At 48.6% G+C, this 21,617-nt stretch overlaps 1 protein-coding gene and 1 non-coding gene across 2 annotated transcripts in view; both read left to right on the forward strand.

Annotated features, from left to right (window-relative positions):
- LOC125949814 (uncharacterized) overlaps positions 1 to 20,935 on the forward strand; it is a 47,217-nt gene extending 26,282 nt beyond the window's left edge. The window contains exon 2 of the mRNA XM_049677199.1: positions 13,159 to 20,935. Within this exon, the coding sequence (XP_049533156.1) occupies positions 13,159 to 17,999 (4,841 nt within the window). The 3' untranslated portion in view covers positions 18,000 to 20,935. The remainder of the gene's footprint in view (positions 1 to 13,158) is intronic.
- On the forward strand, positions 6,245 to 6,316 carry Trnaw-cca (transfer RNA tryptophan (anticodon CCA)). Its single transcript has one exon. It is a non-coding gene; the product is annotated as a tRNA-Trp (tRNA).
- Positions 20,936 to 21,617: the final 682 nt, after the last annotated feature.

Consider the following 21,617-nt stretch of genomic DNA (forward strand, 5'->3'; position numbering starts at 1 on the left):
TCGCTACCCGGTTCCCTACTCGGTCACTGCTACCTCCGACCACCGGACGTGTTCATGAAACCCACATTTCCGCGACGGTCTTCCGGGATGATGGTGCATCGTACTGGGCTGGCAAAGCGATAAATGGCGACAGCAGGAGGAACAGCAACGGTGGCACGTCTCCGTGCTTCCGGGCTTTACCGGTGACAGCAACTGCTCGCCTGGCTAGCCGATGGAATGGTGCCACTGCGTCGTGAGTTCATGATGATGAAGAACACTCTTCCCAGACACTTCGGGGACACCGAACCCGAAGGCTGGAGTCGATGATGCGGTGGACACTCTGGTGTGCCATCCTTTCGCCGTTTCTTTCCCTGCTTCATTTTTTTTTTGAGTTGGAAAAGCTGGACAACTGGACACGGACTGTTGATGGCAATGGCAGGGCAAAGTTGTGTATTCAATTAGGTCGTAAAGCAAACGAAAGGAAATATTGTTTTTAAAAATTCAATTCCACGTCTGGTCAATTGGGTTTGATTGTAAGCAAAAGTTTTAACGAATTTTGCAGGAGCAAAGGTATTGTAAAAACGACTTTTATAGTTTAGCGCTTCGAAATTAATGGGTTATGAACTATTATTATTGATAGTAAAAATGCCGTAATTATTGCGATTTGAAAATGAAATAATTCCACTGCGCAGTTTGAACTCTGAATGTAATATTAAGCATCAGCATCTTCAAATGATGGTCGGACCACCAATTGAGAATGAAATGGTTAAGAAACAAAATCATCGAGTAGAGGCACTAAACATTCAAGTTTTCACCCTTCAATAAGGGTACATGAATCGCATCTAGCACAAACATATTTTCAATTTTCCTCCAAACATTATCTTCCCTTTTGGTCGACACCTTTTTTCCCCGAACAAGGACCAGCTTGATTGAATCGTAAAACCCAACCCACCTCATTTCTGACGAGCGCACGGGGCGAACCTTAACGAAAAGACATCGCCTTAGCTCTCTACGCCAAGAAAAAAGGCACAGCATTCCGCACCGAACGTGCTGCTCGCTCGAAAACGCAGATAAATTGAAATTTGAAAGAAAGCAAGCTCCAAACGAACCCAACACCCAACTGGCCCAACTGGGAAGGGAATTCCAAATAAGGAAGGAAAAACCGGGCAGCATCACTAGTCCAGACCGGTTCCAAGATAAGAACGGAAACGCTGCCAAAACGGAGAATGGCAAGATCCAACGTCTCAGGAATGTAATGGTGAGTCCACCGAGACGACACTGAAAGACCCGAGCGCAATGAACGAGACGAAGTGGTATTAAAGCAAAAAGAAAAGAGGAAAACCCGGAAGGAAGCCACCAGCAACATCGCGCACACTTTTGTTATTTAAACAACTTTTTTTTTTGTTATCAGACACACTACGCCTTTTGCGCTACGACGACGAGCTCACCGTTGGACTCACGGGTGGCACCGAACCGGCCGGCATTTGGTGAAGCTGCTAGTGCTTTTGGCATTATTTCTGTTTTCTGTTTCCCTCGTGCCAGTCCACTGAAGCAGTCCGGCCAGCACGACGAGGGATTTTGTTGTGTCCGCACTTTATGCCCTGTGCGCCTTAGGTTTTCGCCGTTTTTCCGTTTTTTTCGCAAGCTTTGCTCCTACCGGTGGCTTGGAATGGACCAAGAAGGACCGTGCTAGGATGGTTGTTGTTGGTTTTCCTTTCTCTTTCTTTTTCCTTTTTTATTCCTGGCCAATGTTTATTTTCGGTACCGCTTTTTCCACGGCCACGAGCTCTCGGACGAACGAACCCTGGAAGCTAACTTTCCCATCTTCCCATTTCCATGCCTGCTGAGCAGACTTTCCTTCTCTCGCCTGTGCTTAGCTCGCTGGAGAGAACCCGGTTTTTGTGTAAGCAACTTTGGGAATGAAGCAATATTTTAAATTAACAAAAAAGCTCCAAACATCCCCCTTACGCCCGGGCATCGCCACGCCGTCATTAAACGTTCCAGTTTGCAGTTGGTGTGCGAGCCAGTTTTTCACTCCCCTTCTTTTCACCAGCGAAATGGAAACGAACAAACAAAATGGCCGCATCGCCGCAGCAAGGAGCCAATGGATGGACTAGCAAAAAAACAAAACAAGACCATCTTCGGCGTACCACCTCCTTTTTAGTGTCGCTTCCTCTTTTGGACCCGGGGTTCTGGATTCTTTAAATTTTTTTTTAACCCCTCGATGGTGTGCTACGTTTCTCTGTCATCATAAGATTTTCCCATTTTTGAATTGCTCGTCCACTGAAGATGGCCGGCTCGTGGGAGGCGCTCTGTGCAAATGATGGTTTTGGAATATTTTAAAATGTTGCTTAATTGCAGTGCCGTTGATCCAATCCCATTGCACCGGCATCATCGACCGTTGCGAGCTGTTGGCTGGATTTCGAGTAGGATACAAAAAAAGGATGCCTTTAGTTTTAGCAGCAAAGTTGAGTTATTGGGAAACATTTTGTGACATAAAAAGAGATCCAGCTGCAGTTCAGATTGTGACAAATTAAGCAAACAAATGAATCACTATAAATCGTTACAAATTTTTATTTTTCATTTTCAAGTTTTCAATTTCAAAGGTTTTGAGAAAACAAAAAAAACGAAAAATATACTTTTAGATAAAATTTCTTGCTATTCAAGAATATTTTTTCTCCTTTTTGAGAAACAATAAGCAGAAATGATCTCACCGAACGGGTAAATTGTTTGTTTTTCGTATTTGCTTAAAAGTGTTCAAAGCTTTATGTCAAATTTACATTAAACTGTGTTTCAAGAAAAGCCATCTAGAACACTTCGATTTATGGTAACTCATATTTTCGAACCTTGTTTAGAATCACACAAATCCTCTCTAATCAATAGTGATCATTTTACCTTACCCTCCACGCAGACTGGGCGTCTCCATCGGGGTAAAAAAAAAATCGAAAATACCATGCGCCTCCATCGTGCCTATTTACCGCTTCATTCCATCCACTGTTTGCGACACATCCTGATTGGATGCTTTCACTGGCGGCCATCACGCGCCACGATCTGGAAAGAATAAACAAAAGAAACCATTTTTCCGTCCATCACGACTATGTGCAACCGGGCAGCCCCGGTCTGCGGTGCTCACTGTAGTGACCGCCGAGTCTTTTGCACCGCGCCCATCACCGTGCGTTTGATGTGCACCAGTCTGCGTACAGGATGTGCCGTATTTGCTAATGTCTCTCCGAACGAAAATGTGATTTTCCTTCCCTCACCGGTACTGCTACCGTTAGGCATCAGTTTGCGAGCCGATCTTTCGTTTCTGCGAACAGCAGCAGCCCTCCCTCCCGTAATGTGCCCCGGAAGGAAAGAGGGCGGTCAGGAGGGACTTTTTCCTATTAATTAAAATTAACATCTAAAAACCGCACCATCCGTACCGTACCGGTCTGCTGCATGTACATACACCAGCTGGTAAACGGTGTCGCCGCCGCTGATGCTGCAGTGGACGTTCTGCGGGACTGTGACCGCGAGGCGAAAATGAAAACAATTAACAGGAAAACTATCGAAGCCGAGTTCACAGGCCCTACCACCCGGTTCCCCTTCTCCCCTCCTCTGGCAGGGATGGCGAAAAATCGTTTCTAATCCGACCCCACCGGTCTACGCTCGTTGCACATCCGATGGCAATACTGTGGCGGCCGAGTGCATTGGTGTGTGAACGCCTAGCGGGCTCGCTAGGTCCATCCACAACCGCACTCAGCGCATCGCATCCGTTGCCGCGTTGGCTGCAAATGATTGTCTAAAACAAAAACATAAAAAAAAAAAACGAAACTCCAGAAGCGCAATGAAACCACTAAACGCTCCCTCACAACCGCAGGCTTCGACTAACCACACGTTGTGTGCAGCATCCCTGTTCCGATACACGGAAAAGGAGTATGGGGGAAATGATGGGCACCCATTTCGCATTTTATAGTTCGAGGTTCCTCGATAATAAATTCAAACCTCATCTTCACCATTGTTCGATCACACTCTCCAACCGCGTACCGCCGCTTCCGGGTAGAACTGGAGCCCAAATCAAATGATCATAGAGACAAAGGAAGATAAAAAGGCAGCGCAAGAGTGAGACAGACCGACCGGGCCCGCTTTTCCGAAAGGGGGGAGAATGAATTGCAATTATAACACCAGCGTGCAAGAGAATGGCAATGACCGAGGATAACGACCACTAGTTCACCGTTCAATGCATCCTTGTTCCGTTCAAGGATTAGATACACACAAAAAAAGCGGAAAACTATCGATCAGCACATTGGTGCATGGTCAGCACGCTGCACACTGCTGAGTGTTTATATACCACTGCCACCACCATCACCCACGGATCGCTACACTTTTTCAACCATACAACGAAGCGAGAATAGATAATGCTACTGCGCCTCGCATCCATTTCGTCATTTTAATTTCACTGCTTACCAATCCCTTTCCCCCTGCCCTGTTATTTATGACACTTTTTTCGCTTTCAGGCGAAGGGCAGGATAGCTAACCGTTCCCGGGGGGGTTAAACTCAAACTAACAATAGTGGAACATTGAACATTGAAATCGTTTCTGCTTCATCCCTTCAGATTGTTAGGAGATAGTCAGGAGCTAGAGGAAAGTCGGGGGGCTATGGGAGAGTGAAGCCAACACAGTCATACCGTGTCCCGGTCACGGTGAAGGACGTACTAGTGTGGTGTGGTAATGGGGGGATCGGTGCATGGATTGTTATTTCACGTTATTTTCTCTCCGGTCCTGCTGCTGCTGCTGCTTCAAAAAACATCCTCGTATGACCCCCCCCTTTGGAAAAACCTGTCCTCAACCCTTTTTCTATTATTCTCTTCCTCTACGCGCTCTCTCTCTCCTTCTCGCTCGCTCCAAATCACAAATCAAGCTCCATCGCCCCTTGCGAGCGACGCACTAGTAGCACTAGTTATGTAGTTTCACCCTGCGTAATGAAGGGCTAACTGCGTCGTGACTAACCCAAAACCACCACCTGCGTGTGGGTGGTGGAGAGCCGATGGCGGTGATTGTGGGGAGACGCACGCACACCATTTGTCGTGTGTGGTGTGCGTAGCTACCTAGACTTCTCTAATGCTGCCGCCATCCCTGCTCATGATGATGATGATGACGATGATGACGATGATGACGATGATGGTGATGGCAGACGCAGCGAAGCGTGGTAATGATATTGCGTTGGTAATGGGTTTGCAAAAGCTCGCGAAACTGATATCTCCCGGGGGAGGTGAAGGGTGAAATGGGTCTGGGTAAGTTTTGTTATTTGTGTGCGTATGTGTGCGTGTATGCTTACCGCACCCACCTTCACGTGCTGCTATACGCACGGTGACAGGGTGTTGGACACATTCAATCGCTCCGCAAAACTATCGCTGCTCAATCGGTTGCTCGGCCAAGGCGACCTCGCCGATGTCATGGAAACAGTGAGCGTGGCAATGTGCCTGCGTGTGTGTGCGCTCATTAGTGTGCTTGCAGTCACGTAGCACTCAACGCTACATGCAGCATACATACACACGAACCCGTTGGGCCGCGTCTAAGCAATCCATTCCTCCTCCTGCAGCCACGCTAATGCTCACCGAAACACGCACACATACATGCCGGCGCACAGGAAGTGGTGGGTTTGGTGGACTGGACGAACTATTTGAAACGATACGCGCGCTAGTCGGTGAGTGACCGGCGAGGTGGCTGGTTCATGTGCTGGGCATATATCGCGGAAATACTCCTCAAATCACCTACTTCTCGCAGCAGCAAACCTCCTGCTGAGGAGCTGCAGGCCTCACCATGCCATCCCGGTAGTCTGTGGTTTTAATAATTAAAATAAACAAAAATTAATAAATGTCAACCCTGATTTATGACAGTATTTCCGTTTTCGTTTATCTCGTTTTGGGAGATCATTCAGTGAGCTTGTCGAAGAAATCTTTTTCTTCTAAACAATTATCCAACACCAATATTGAAAATGATTAAAATGCTTTAATTTGTTTAGACTTTGTTTCTGAAAAGTCATTTTTTCTATAAAAAAGATAGTATTATCATGTTCCCATAAAAGCTAACGTGTAAGCTACGATTAGATAACGCCAGTTGTATATTTGATTGACATTTGTATACATGCTTAAAACTTGCATTTTTCTTATTAGTTTTCTCAAAATAATATTAAATATTTCTAATTTAATATTACTTCTTAGATTTAAAATATCGCATTAAATATTCCGCGACGTTCTCGATTGCTATCGACCTTTCCGCATACGACTCCGTGGCGCAACGGTAGCGCGTCTGACTCCAGATCAGAAGGTTGCGTGTTCAAATCACGTCGGGGTCACAAACATAATCATGTTCTTTTTTTCATGGATATATTTTTAAAATCCTACATATTACAATATCCTGCTGAAAATGAAACACGAAACTTTTATCAAGCTTCCCATAAAAAAAAAATTCAAAGAATTTCTATTCCCCGAAATCCGACCACGACTGTAGCACATGTTGATCAGTTCGCGCTTCCCATAAACTCCCCCTCCTCTCCAACACACCAACGCACACACACACACCGACACACGGAAACTAAACCCGAAGCGCGCGAACTCGGGTATCCCTGTGTGTGGTCGACAAGAGCATGGTATGCGTTAAGTTGCTAAGCATCCCCAACGTCCAACGCAAAACTATCCCGCACACCACCCTTGCCGGCCGGCCGGTTCTATTCACGAACCCACGAAACGGGAACACGGGGTGGTGGTGACACCACGATGACGTCGACGATATTTATTATTATTTCAAGCGATCCCTGCTACTCTTCTAGCTTTAGTTAGAGAGAATGACAGAGCAAGGGAGATAGAGATAAAGAGAGAGAGATAGAGGGAGAGCGAAAGCCACCTACAACTACACTACTACAGTATCACCACCACTATTAAGAAAACGACGGGACAGTCCCGCGAACGGCGCAATACGCGCGCGAGCACGTCCTTTCGCTCGCTGTGTTGGTGGTGCCCGCTAGTTTTCCGAATGAAAGTTGTTTAAAAAAGTTGTTTAAAAAAAGGTCAGCCCATCCACGCGGTGCCCGATTGGTGGCGTCCTGTCACGGGACGCGCGAAGACGCAACATCCGTCGACATCTCTTTCCGTTCGGATCCGTTCCGGTGGAAAAAGTTGTTTAAAAAACGACCCCGCAAGTGGTGGTCTTTGTGGACAGTGTACCACGTTCACCAGCGCTACGTGGTGGGCTTCCTTGTCTCGCTTGTCCTGACTGACCTGGAGTAGAGGAAAGCAACGCCGTTACCGTTACCTTAAAACCGCACATCGGGTTTGACCTTCGAATGAAGAAGAAAGATGCGACCGAAGGACCGCTTAGATCGCCTACTTGGATCGTTTCACATTGTGGCGAATGTGGCCTACTGCGCGCCCACGTTCACCTGCTAGGCGTACAGGAAACCTAACCTCACTATTGGACTACTTCTAACCTGGAGGCATCATTCGGACACCTCGTCCTTGTCGTTGCCATTTCCTTAACATTGTCCAGAGCGCTAGAGGGGAGGAGAAGGGCAACCGTTTAACACACACCGTTCCCCCTCACCCAACCCCTCTCATTCCCAATCGATATGGTCACGGTTCACGACGCCGTTCGCCGACTGCACTTGCACGGGTGCAAGAGCATACCGTCGCCTGCCAGCTCGGGTTTTCATAAGTCAATTGCAGTAGGTAAGCACCGCATCAGCCCCATCAGCCGAGGACCCGGCCTTGTCTTCTCCAACTTCAACATCGGCAGAACGACGACGTACGACCCGTACGACGAGGCACCTTCTGCCCGGTGTCGAGTGCCACATCATGGACCTTCCTCCTCCTCCTACTCCGCATCGTCGTCGTCGTTGTCGTCATGAGTAGCAGCTCGCCAAAGGGCGCTCACCACGAGGTGCCTTATGGTTCCAGGGAGTAGGGGACGCTTCTGTGTGCACACGTTGTGTCCTTACTGACGCCACCACACCATGTGGCTGCCGAAAAGCGAAAGGGAAAGCCGGGCCAAAAGTCAAAACCCGGATAGAGGTACGACGCACACATACACACACACAAGACGAGGCAAGGACGCCGTTCGTCGTCGTCGTCGTCGTCGTCGTCGTACTCGTCTGCCAGAGTACCTCGAGAGCATCATGTGCTCTCGGTGCGTTACGTGTGACGTAGGGGACCTGAAGTGCAGTTCCTGGACCTATCGCTAGCGCTAGAGGGGTTCCGCATGCCCGCGGAGGGAATGCTAGTGAAAGTGAATGACCCAGCTGGACTCAGGGTTCTCGGACCCTCTCGGAAGTTAAAGTTTAAATTATAAACTATGGAAGAAGGGAACGATTGGATGGTGGGAAACAATCACCGCCTCCTGCCACCATTCCCTTTCATTCATCTACAATGTTGGGAAAGTTTTGATGAAAATTCACTGTTGACTCTTTTGCACCTTCACCAGCTCGCCCATTGAAAGGGCGAGTTGCAGCCTGAAGCGCTGGAGCTCGGCATGATCACCAGCCGGATGGTCAAGCAATCGAATCCTCTCCCAGGAGGAAGTGCCCCCATGATGATGATGATGATCAAAATCTAATCGCCCTCCAGCGCTCTCGAACGTCCGTCCTCGGAACGGCCCACATGCACACACATACACACACACACCCACACACACACACGCACACATACACAGCCACACACCGGTACAAACTGTGTCCTGGGCCCCACTTTTCACTTAATTGCATCGAAGAACGATGCACAACCATCGAGAAGGATACCGAACATCAGCACACACATACTCAAACGTATCACAAACAGCCTACTAGGTGCCAACGGGGTCCTGCATGGAACTTAAATATGAAATACGAAACCTCACGCTTGCCACACCGCGGAACCGGTGGCCACCAATCAGGAAGCATAAAATCGACGTCCCTCACACTTCAACGGTAGCGGGGAAGACAAGGGGGCCCTCCTACGCACCTCGTGGGGTGGTTCCGTGCGGTGCAAGCGAGCTGCGAATCGGACCATAAGCTCGCGAAAGGACACCCCATTACCGAGGGTGTTGAGGGATGAACAAAAAAAAACCTTCCCCCCGGTGGAGAAAAAGGGGGCGTATTATACTTTTTTTCCGCTTCCGCGGATTCACTTCCTCTCTCCTTCTCTCGCTCTCTATCTCTCTCTCTCTCTCTCTCTCTCTCCTCCCCCTCTCCCTCTCCCTCTCTCTCTCTCTTTCTCTTTCACACTCTCTGTTGCGTTGACCGGTGGTGCCGGTGTGCTGGGGGAGCATAGTAGGCCATTGAAAGGACGAATGGCGTCCTTCTTCGGTTGGCCCCTTTATCGCGTGTTTGCAATCCCTCCCTCGCAATAGATGCGTGTCTGTAAGTGTACGAGTTTTTTTTTTTCGCTCGTTACTAGTCAGCCTAGTCGACGAATCACAGGGGTGAAAATGCATTATCAAAATGCCCTAACCCACCCCACAAGGTGGTTGACGCGATGATAGGATGTGGTTTTCTGTTTTCACCCATTCCGATTACTCATACAAAAAGGTTACTATTTTTACGACAACGTCCTCGTTTTCTCTGCTCATGTGTGTATGTGTCCACATTTTGGTCCACAGTCCACATTCCAGCTTTTTCGCCAGTTCCAGTCGCAGAAACGCGAACAACAGTTTCGAATAACGTTGCTACCACTACTACCACCGTTACTAGGCAACGCACCAGCAACAGCAGCAACTGTCCTACGATGATTCCACACGCATCCGAGCCGGATTGATGATGTCGTTCCCAAGGCAACCAGACCACCGCACTACCCTCCTTTGAGTGCGTGTGTGGGAAAAAAGGGAAAACTCTTTCGGTTTCGGCCATCAGCCCGCTACGACCACGAGCGAAAACACGCTCTCAACGACTTCACTCGTGCACATAACATCCCACCCCCGGGTCTGGTCCCCTGTGTGTATGCCAGCGTCCGGATCCGTATTTGCATATACGAGCAGCAGTTGCAGCATGAAACACGGGGGTGGGGGCGATGCATTTTTCCGCGTGCGTCACACATACGAGCAGCAGCGTTCGGTGTGCGTATGCCCTGGATAGGCTTTTTCCCCTGAGCTTGGTCCCGGTCCGGTCGCTTTTGGGGTTGGAAAAATGGAAGCGAAAAAAGCGAGGGGGCCTATATCAATATCGGCCAATCGAGTGCGCACCATATCGCGCTCGGACGTGTGCATCTCGTTCGCCGGACCGTGCTAGCTGGTGTGGTCGCTATCTCTCGCTCACCCCCACGCTCGCACACACACACACACACACGCGCGTGTGTTGCGCGCGAATCCGGGACTGTGGCTGGTCTGGATGTCCTTTTTCCGCTAGCTGGTTGGCTTGCTCTTTTTTCTCCAGGCCGAAGCCTTTTTTGAGTTTCCAGCCGCACTTGTTGTTGTTGTTGTTGTTGTTGTATCGGCGATGCGGTGTCCCGGGATTTTCCTCGCCACCCCCCTCGCACGGGGGGGTGAGAGAACCGACTTTTCTGCGCCGCAGCGTGCAACCGGCTCCTTTCTGTCGACACCGGGGGAGTGGTCTGTTGATTGCGTGTGCGTATGTGCCTATGTGGCCATTTTGTGATTTACTATTTTTCCAACCCCATCGACAACGGAGAGGAGACCCTGTACGATTTCACAAAATGGCGCTGGCTAAACCGTTTGGCTGACCTCTCGAACGAATGGAAGCGATCGAATGGAATAGCTGCATAAACGATTGCATTCCGAAGCAAATAGCCCAAGAGAGCGATTGGATAGGATCGTTCTGTAAATTGAATCTCTCAGCTAAACGAAGGTCCTGTTGCTATCACTGGAATGGACAACGAATACTGTGATGCACAGAACAATGCCCAAGATCGGTAACTTTACATAAGCGTTCGAGTAAAAAAAAAACAAGAACTTCATACTTACCATTGTTGGCGCTTCTTTGTGCAGTCTTGAAATTGCAAGAAATTTGCGACCAACAAAAAGCTTATAAACACACACACACACACACAAAAGAAAGCGGCCACAAAGTTGGGCAACTTCCAGCCGTCCAACGGTCCAGCGCGCTGGCGACCGATGTAGCCGAGAGTATTCGTTCATTTGGCTTAAGGATTTTTGGCCGCTGCGTTGCAGGTGAGAGGGAAAGGCTAAAAAGCGATCTTGCATTGTTTTTGGCACGAAGCAAATCCTACCAAAAACACCAACACAAGAAGGGCATAAAAGAATGCTTGCAAGGAATTAAAAAGAAACGGGATGCGCGCTACAGGGCACCAAGTGCTTCGAGGATTTTCTTTCTTTTTTTCCATTTTGCTCACTTCGAAGGGTAGTGTCCGGGAGGGGGAACCATGGAAGCATGGAAACGGATTTGGCGCAAAAGTTGGCATTATCTTGAAAGGGATTTAAGCGGAAAAACAAAATGGAAATGCGCGGCATGATGTGAGCTGGCTGGCTGGCTACTACCTGGCTACCTCTGTCCGATGATGCCACCAACCAGAGAAAGAGAAAGAGAGAGAGAGAGAGAGAGAGAGAGAGAGAGAAAGAGAGAGTGAGAGTCCAGCTTTACTGCTGCCATTGTGTATTTCTTTTGGATTTTTATCCTTCTTATATTCTCCACAAATTTGGACGGGGGATAAAGTGGAGTTGGATGGTCGCCAACAAAGTGAAACCGGGATGAGGCTAGAGCTCAAAGGGAGCAACTTCCTCCAGGGAGATGGGATCGGTAAAATTTTAAATTATTTTCCATCCTCATAGAACGGGGACACCACTGCAGAGAGGAAAAGGCAAGATACTAGCAACCCTTCCTTCTTCCTAGAAACGTTTCCAAAAGGCGAAGAAACCGTTGTACACTTCAGCTGTTTACTGTTGGGGAACTTTCGATGCCGTAAAGGTGAAGGGTACGCAGGGATGCAAGTGAAATGAATTGCTCGGATAGTTCCACGAATATCTTGCCGCTTTCACTCTCGTCAGTTGTGGACTGGACAGCACCGAAGAAGAGAAGAGGCATCTTGCACCACCTGGAAACCTTTCCCGGAACCGACTCACGTGTTCACAATTTTGTTCTTCCCCAAAAATGAACTCCATCTTCTCTTGCAGTTGCCAGCAGTTGTGTATTTGTACGTCCCCATTCGGTACGAGGCTGATGAAAGCTGATGATTGCTCCCTTGGTTTGGTAGCAATCGGGTTGAAGCAGACTATGCACCACTCGATGGTTTGTGGCTAGCGATAGCCGGCATCGCACGTGTTACCCTCACTCCAACTCTCGGCCCGGTAAAGGAACAGATGGAAAATGGAGTTTTAAAGCCGAAGGCATCTTCTTTACCAGGGAAAGCTGGTCCGGTCGACCATCCTCTAGCCGGTGAGAGTGTCTGACCCTTGGGGTTTTGTAAACAGATGATAACCGGTAGCCTATCGGCGTTTGCTGGGGTGCCTTTGGGGATTGGTATGGCAATCGATTAAGGAGTTGTGAGTGGATTATCGTTGCGTTGTGCCGCCATTCAATGGAGAAAAGGATTCCATTGGAAATGGAATGCTGGTAGGTGGAAGGAGAAGGATACCGAGAAGGATAGTACAGCCAGGAACAGCTGAATGTTCCCTAGAAACGGGAACATAAACAATCCATTGATATAATGTTTGAGTTACAACATTCCCTGGTTTAATTGGTTTAACTGAGACCATAAAACGAGCTCGTAGCCGTAAAGAAAGCGATCCATTATTGATTGTTTGATTGTTTATGCAAACAAGCGACTGTTGGGTCGATAAGTACCTTCCTATAATGTGATAGTCATAGAAAGAAAATGGTCAACATGCATGTTGAACTACCTTCAAAATGATCAAAAATATGGCATTCGAAATGTTTCAAATATGGCGAATCACTTGCCATGTACACATGAATGTTCTATGTGAAACTTCACCACTGTTGAGGATATCATCTTTCAATTATCCTCAAGCCTCAAAGCTATGTTTATTTCCAAAAGTTTACGAAAATACCTTGCAGTTCCATTAGAGAAAATTCAACAATAACCATCTGATTTTCGGAAACAAAAGGATTTCTGGCCTGAAAATTATTAAACATAATTAGGGTTGTGTGTACGGTTTAGAATAAGTGACTTCAGCAAGTGTTGAAGTAGAGTCTCACTATCATCACTAACCGCCCGTTTCGTCTTCCCTTCCCATCCACAGGCATATTTCTTCACATCTGGAAGAATGCACCACGGTACGACATCTACAAAATGCTGGTGGACAAACGGAAGCTGATGCTATACCTCGGTGCCGTGTCGAACGAGCTGCAGAAAATCATTGCAATGCCGGGCAACGTGAATTGCTGTGTAGAACACCCTAGCCCTAGTCCAGTGCCTCCCTCGATCGTTGAGCCAATCATCGACACATCGAGGACAGCCGAGGCAAGTTGCAAACCCCACCCAAAGTTCCAGTGGACAGCGGAACGCAATAAGGAACTGATGTTCTGTCATTACGTCGTAAGCGGTAGCAGCACTAGCACCGAGAACTACCGTGCTCGATTACACGAACTTTGGACCGAGCGTCAACGTGCGGACCACGAAGACACTGATTGTAGGAGAGATGCGGCCATCGAGCTTTCCGAACAGAACCTCCTTACGCAGCAGCGCAAAATTGAACGTGAACGACTGCTACCCGAGGACGTCCGGCGAAAGGTGGAAGCGGAAGCGATCAGCTACCGATACTACTTGCGTGTCGAGCACCCAAAGATATCGGACAAGAACCGGAAATTGTTTCGCAAGATGGCAAAGAGCTACAGACGAATGCGTGAACTGCACGTGATCAATCGAGCGCTCGGCTACATCGATTCGGTGATCGATCTCGATTGGAGCACCGATCGGGAGATCAAAATGATCGCCGTGAAGCGGGTAGTGCAAGTGATTTGCGAAACGTTACGAAACACGCAAGATACACCGATCATAGCGAAGCATCTCGAAAGCTTCGTCAATGTGCTGACACCGCAACGGATACTGGCGAATGCAAGGATCCGAGACTATTTGTCCCACTATCGGCGCGGCGGTGACCTTTCGGTGCTGCTTGCTGCTGCAGGTGGTATCGAGTCACAATCCCACACGCACGAGGTACTTCACCTGAGTGAAGATCTACTCGACTACGAAGAACTCCATCGGAACTTGAGTCTCATGCGTAATCTGTTCCGCTACGTGCAGAACCTGCAGCACGTGCTGGCGATCAAAACGCTCATCAACCGGTTGTACGATTGCAAAAGCCTGGAGGAGATCAAGTCCTACTACGCGTACCTCTTCCGGCACGATTCGATCGACTGCCAGCGTAGCCTGGACGTAGCGCCGTTTGCGTTGCTCGAGATAAACGCGCTACTCGAAGCGATCGGCGAGGAGTACCGGTGTAGTGGGCATCCGGTGAGTGAACGTATCGAACGGATGCGCACGAAGGTGCTGAAGGAGATCGACAGCTACAAGGTACTACATCGGCAGTTCAGCAACACGCTCCTGATGGTGGACTGTTTGATCTCAAAAATCAAATCCAACCATAGCTACGATAAAATCCGACACACCTTCCGATCTCACCTGAGAGTGTTGCAGCACAATGGGACCATCGATCGGCACCTGCTGGTTCAGCTAAGGACGGCCGTGCTAGCTTACTTCTACGACGAACTTCCAGAACTGCGGCGCCAAGGGAAGCTGGAGCAGCGGTTAGCTCTTTTGGTCGCGCGACTCCTCTACGTCATCGATCGCAAGCTAGCTCTCTGTCCGCCGACAAACAGGCCACGGTTAGAGATACACCTTAGCAGCAGTGGGAATGCGTTACTGAAACGCCTTGAGGAAACCACTGGCCAACAACTAACGTTCCTAGGTAGCGATCCATTGTTTTGCAAGATACGCAGTAATCCCGATAAGCGGTACGAGTTACTTCGTCAGTTGCTAAGGCGCTACCGAATACTACATCCGCCTAACCTGCTGGCCGAACTGCGGCGTGAGGAGGAGCGCGAAACGGAGGAGAAGGTCGCCCAGCTACAGAAGCTCTTTCTGGATCAGAACATGAACATGAAAACGTTCGACCGAACGGACGAGATCGCCTTCGAGATGCTGATGCTCGAGGCCACGACGGCGCTGTCGGATCGGTTGGCCGACAATCGGGAGAGCCTCTGCAACTATGTCCCCGTTCTGACGGGACGCAATCTGCGTAACTACCTCGCACACGGACACGTCACGTATGAAGTGCTAATACCGAACATGGGCTTCAAAACGATCATGCTGAACGCACTGAGTGTAATCAAGCTGTCGAAAAACATCATCTCCGAGATCTACGATCGGCACAGTTGGAGCTTCGGCGAGCGTGTGGAGCTGCTCAAGCACCAGCACGGTGTACTGGACGGTCTTCGCTACCAGAGCTGCAGTGAAATACGGGAGACGATCCGCAAAGAAGCCTATCTACTTGGCAGCAATCACCTGAGCCACGGTATAGTGGACCATCTGATACAGAGCCAGAGCTGCATGTTGCTGGGGCATTTGCTCGACTTTGGAAAGGTGGACGAATTCCTCAAGCCCCTATCCCATCTGATGGAGCGTGTCAGTGCCATTGCGTGTGCCCGGCCCCTTCACGACATACTGGCTGATGTACGGGCTCGGACCGAATTCTGCTACAACCTGGCGGTGTTAAGCAACGACGAAGACATCCTCTCGAAGATCGTGGCGGACTTTGGGTATGACCAGATCGACGCCATACCGATGGTGTTCAATTTTGACCGACTGTTCGCCAGCTTTCTCGAGACGCATCCGGACTACGACGTGAATGCGGACAGCAATAGCGAGATCCTGCACTACGCCGTGCTGTCGGGCAATGTGGAACTACTGAACCTGCTGCTGGATCAGTGTAACGATCTGAACCTACGTGACGTGTACGGATTAACCCCGCTCGATGTGGCCTGCAAGCTGGCGAACGTGGAGATGATAAAAGCCCTCACGAACGCTGGCGCCAAATGGTACACCAACGGTGAGCACGGTTGCAGTCAGTACGCCTGGATCTTTCTGAACAACGATCAGGAAGCGATCGTGTTTCTCAAAAACAATGATCTACTGAGCACCAAGATAGCGAGCGCTTGCATGGCGCTGTTCCTGCAGTACTGCGATGATGCGAACGAAGAAATCGTCGAGTTCATGCTGGGTAACAATGCATCGGAGTACGCTTACCTATACGCCAAGGCAGCCACCTACCGTCGTCTGCACGTGCTACAGTTTATGATCGAGACGGATCGCAAGCTGAAGAGCAATATCAACCGGAAAGATGGTGGCAACCGAGGATTAACTGCACTGCAAATTGCTGCCCGCCATGGGTACAGAGAGGTAGTCGAGCTACTGCTACGCCACGGGGCTAATGTACACGCGAAGGATGCCGGCGGTAGTAGCGTATTGCACTATGCCGTTGAGTCGAGAAGTACTGCGATCGTCCGGTTACTCCTGCAACACGGTGCCCAAGTTGGGGTACGCAATTCACACGGTAGAAGCCCACTAGAAGTAGCTATCGAGTGTGAGCATCGACGGATCACCCGGATGCTACTTCGCAGCGGGCAATCACTGGAGAAGATAAGCCTTCCGGAGGAACTACAGAACCAGCAATTAGTGGATGATCTGCTCCGGGTGGTGAACCGATTCGACGTTGGCCTGTCTGCCGTGGCCGACGGATCTATTGATAGCTTTACACCTCTGCATCATGCCCGCGATGAGCGGACGATAGCACGGTTACAGCGGTGCTACGGTATCGACGTAGCGAGTACGTGCTTCCGGACGACACCACTGCATCTGGCGTGTCTGTGCAATGATCTAGCCCGGGTGAAGCTATTGCTAAGGTACGGTGCTAACCCACGGTTAGCGAATAGTGAAGGTGTGACACCGTTACTGCTGGCCGTGAGCAATCGTAACGTGACCATCGTCCGGACGTTGCTCAAACACATCACACCGCTCCCGGTTGATGCTGCCGAAGAGCTGGACAGTGCGTTAGAGATCGCGATCCGCAAGAGTGCGCTCGACATAGCAAATCTTCTGCTAGCGAACGGTGCCTCCATCGACGTCATCGGCAGAACACTTACGACGGCTTACAAAGCCTCCTCGCCCAACCATCGCACCGTCGCGCCCACAACGGCACAACAGTGTCAGCCTCAACTCGTGTTTTGTGCGGCACGAGAAGGATATAACCGCATCTTGGAATATCTGCTTGCCTCGGATCTGTTCGCCGTGGATAGTAAGGATACGATCGGTTCGACGCCACTCTTCCATGCCCTATCGAGTGCTCCGCTGGAAACGCTCGACATCCTGCTACGGTACGGTGCGAACGTGGAGCACTGCAACAAGTTCGGACACAACGTACTATCGATCGCCACGATGAACTGCCGGCTCGACCTGTTGCGCTACTTCGTCAACAACTTTCCCGCGATCGTGCGCTTCCTGGTGACCGAGGAGTCGGGCACGAAGAACTCCGTCCTGCATCTGGCCGTACTGCGCGGTTCTCTCGAAATCGTACAGTACTGCGTGAAGCTACACCGTGAGCATGGGTACGGGCTCGATGCGCAGAACAAGGAAGGCTTCACACCGCTCCACATCAGCGCCCAGACCGGGGATGAGGTGATCTTCCGGTATCTGCTGAGCGCCGGCGCCGACCCTAGCCTTACGTCCTCGAACGGCCAATCCATCCTGCACACGGCCATCTGCAATCAGAACCTTACGATCGTGAAAGCGCTACTGCGCGGAATTACCGGTCTCGGTCTGCCCGTCGAACGGGATCTGATCGATCGCGATGGTCGCTCACCGCTACACTACGCCGTGTTCTCCCGGAATGTCAGTGTGGTACGGGAGGTGCTCAAGTTCCCGGCTCTACCCGTGAACCATGCGGACGCGCGCGGTAACACGGCTCTCCATCTGGCGGCCGAGTTCCAGTACGTCGAGCTGTACAATCTGCTGCAGAAGCGGATCGACAATGAGCTGCGCAACGAGCAGGGAAAGCGTGCCATCGAGATACTGTTGCGCAAGTAGTAATGTTTATTATTGCTAGAGCTGTAAGTGAGCGTTCGAGTCGTGAACGTCGTGTCTGAGTTTGTAAATGTGAACTACGTTGCCATTTGTGCGCAGTTGTGTATAGGAAATGATAAGTATTAGCTAGTGGCAATCACTTGTGGAACCGAGTGCTCGTTGCAAGTTCCGTCTGTGTACTCCCGTGCTGTCTGTCCCGTCTCTGTCGTTAAGAAATCGCGTTTCCAAGGCGACACTCCCTACCACTGTTGCCACTAGCAACCGAACTTGCAACGACACTCTTTCCCCTCTCCAGATCGATTTACCTTCCCTCGGATACGCGTCGAAGCTGATTTGCTGGTGGTAGCGAACGGCCGTTTCGGTGTATCGGAACGAAGGTAATCAAGTGAAGACATCCTAGTTTTCTCCTAGAATAATAGACAGGCACAGCGGATGTGACAGGATAGTAAAAATGTTTATCGTCTTACCCTCGCAAGTTTCTGTGGGAGGCAATGTTTATAAGGAGCTGAATCCCTCCAGCTTCCAAGGCCCAAACAACAGTATCTAATAGTTAAATGTGCAGCAAACTCCGTTTGTATTATTCATCGTCAATCAGATCATTGCGAATCAACCATTTATGAAGGTGCATTTTAAGTAAAAGTATGCTAATCATACAAACACATACGCAGAATGAAAAGTGGAGGCGCACGCAAGCTATGGTGGACAACCGGAAAACCGAAAACCATCCCAAATATTGCAATAACCACAAAACTCGCAAACCATCCCCCTCAACAATACACTCAACCGAACACATCTCAACCAATAAACCAGAAAAAACGAGTAAAACGGGAAACATGCGTACGTGTAGAACAAGCGGACGGCCAGCGGCCACACCCGGATTCTGTCATCTGTCGTTGTCATCGAACCAAAATGCGCGCAATAGTCTGTAAGACCCCCCGCAACTCAACCCAACATAATCATAAGAAATAGAAACTAAACGCATCCCACCCTTCCGGACATGGCATGTGGTGGGGTTTCAATGGCTTCGTTCATACCCGCAATAGATAGTAATTTTGAAGATTGAGACGGTTAAGGCTCGCACGCACTGGCGCAAATCACCATCCGGTGTGTAATGAGTCTGATGAAAATCGCCAAAAATCGCACCAGCTCTACGCTCTGGCGGTGGTTTGCCTGTGTAGGTAAGAGGGTATTTCAACCTGTTGTTAAACCTTAATCATTGCCGGAGTAAAGACACCTGTCTGATGTCTTCGAAAACTAAAAATTTGTCGAGAAGCGACGAACCCCTGCTTTTGCCACGTCACTGGAGGGTGGGTCATGTAAGCAATAGAACCGGTACCAGATGCAATAGATTGAACCCAAGTCAGTTACAGCTCTTCAATCTTGTTGTCTAAGTTCCACTTCAACCAGCTAAGTGAAAAACTATTCAATACAAACTACGAACCACAATACTACAATAAGCCACAGATGGAAATAGCATACAGATACGTATATTACGCAAACAGAAATAGTATAATCATAGTGCAACATAAACGCACTCTCACCCCCTCCTCAAGCAAATCTTTGACCGACAGATGACAACCGGAATGTACTGCAAGGCACAGGTGTGACGATGATCCGATTGTTCTGACCGTGCGTCATCTAACCGTCTTGTCAAACAGAGTAATGCAATCAAAGCATATAATCCGCCCTCGCCCCCCTTGAAACATATTACCACAACAACCGCAAAGCAGAAAGCAGCACTATCAATAGAATGGATCCTACCACAACCGACCGTACAAATGCCGCTGTCGTCGGTGTGTTGTGGACGTGCCCAAATCGCGCCACAGCCGGATCTGTCGAACTACCGACCCGGGTCCTGAAACGCTTTCTTGGAACGAATCTCACTGAGGTCAAGGGCCGGTGCAAGAAAACGTTGTACGACCGCGCGGTGCCGTCCGGACCTGCTGTTCGCTGGTTCGCTCAACTTCACCCGCGAAAACATCAGCAAACATATAGTTGCTAAGACAGAGGAGCATATCCACTAAAATAAACAATAGTATACCGGTAAATCTGATCTCGGCACTCCCGATCCGGTGCCGAGACGAATCAGAATTACAAGCAAACCAACCAACCAATCAACCAACCAACCATCAAACCAACAAACTATAAACTACAACAGCACAAGCACTTTACAGTTAACAAATCTACCACGGATTGCGGCGTGCTTTCCTCCAGTCGACAGGAAAGTGTTTGTGAATCACTGTTCATCTTTTAGTTTTAGTGAAAATCACCCGGAGAAGAGCAAAATCGTGAAATATACTCATTTTAATTAAGTTTCTAGTCACGCCTGAGGAGTTTAGTTGTACTAATCAAAACGCAATCGGGTTCATTTGTGTTTAGAATAAAAGAGCGAAAAATTGCTATTTAAAAACGACTCATTGAAATTAAATTTGCAGCTCAAAGATTATGTTTCTAGGGCTGGTACTACGTGGAAATGATGAAAAAATAAAGGATGAAAATATTACATTAGACTCCAAATTATACGTACGCATAAGGCAAAATTTTATATCGAGCAAAATGTTCGTCGAGTTCCAACCTAGTGACTGGTTTTGAAGGAGTAATGCAAAAAGTATCCTATATTTTGTACTAACAACCGTGAGATGAAACAAGCATCTCAAAAATAAAAACTGGATAAATCGCACACAATCAAAGAAAAATCGCGTTTAAACCGATTGCAGATGCAACTGAGGAAGCTCAAAAGATAGCAAATGGAAATAGAGAAAGGTATTCGCCTTGGAAAAGGGCCTAATGAATGGCCAAAGTCAGTAAACTCAGTAAGATATGAAAGAAAGTGAGCACAAGGAAATGTGAACAACTACTATAACAAACAAGAATTGCAAAACAGAGGCAACCAAAGGAGGAGAGAGAGAGGTGAAGGAGAGAGAGAGAGAGAGAGAGAGAGAGAGAGAGAGAGAGAGAGAGAGAGAGAGAGAGAGCTAAGAAACACAAACCACACTCTATAAACTACAAATGAACCACACAGACGCACGCGAAAAGCGATGTAAGTCGAAATTGTAAGTTGTTAAACTACACTACACTACCTTTGTTAAGATGATATATGTTTGTGTTTTAAGTGTAGTTGGCACTCGTAAAAATTACTATAAAACAACACACTCTGGACGCTGTGCAGCAAGCCATTCAACTGAACAATAAACAAAAAGGCACAATGCACATTTAGGCACAGGGCAGCAGCAGCAGCTGAGCATAGCAGCCATTACCCAGAATAAAAACCAACAAGAGAGGAAAAATTACACACGCAACAAGGAACACAACCTCTGAAACCATTTCGTGCGATATGAACAAAATTTTGAACCACTTTCGAAGGCCAGCATTACGAACTATTCCATTGAGAAAACGAGTAAATCGGTCGCAGAAAATGGAAGGAAATGTGTAAATGCAAAACCATTTTTACGTGGAATAAACTATTTTTTCATTTTCCAATGATCAAATGGATGAGTTTATATATTTTACGCTGCGTTAAAATGGCTATTAGACAGCGGATCATTATAGGTTTGTATCGATTGCGGGAAGTAACTTTTCCACCAGCGGTTAAATTCCGGCCAAAATAAAACCGTTAAACCA

Source organism: Anopheles darlingi, chromosome 2 (assembly GCF_943734745.1).
Source record: "Anopheles darlingi chromosome 2, idAnoDarlMG_H_01, whole genome shotgun sequence".
Lineage (NCBI taxonomy): Eukaryota > Metazoa > Arthropoda > Insecta > Diptera > Culicidae > Anopheles > Anopheles darlingi.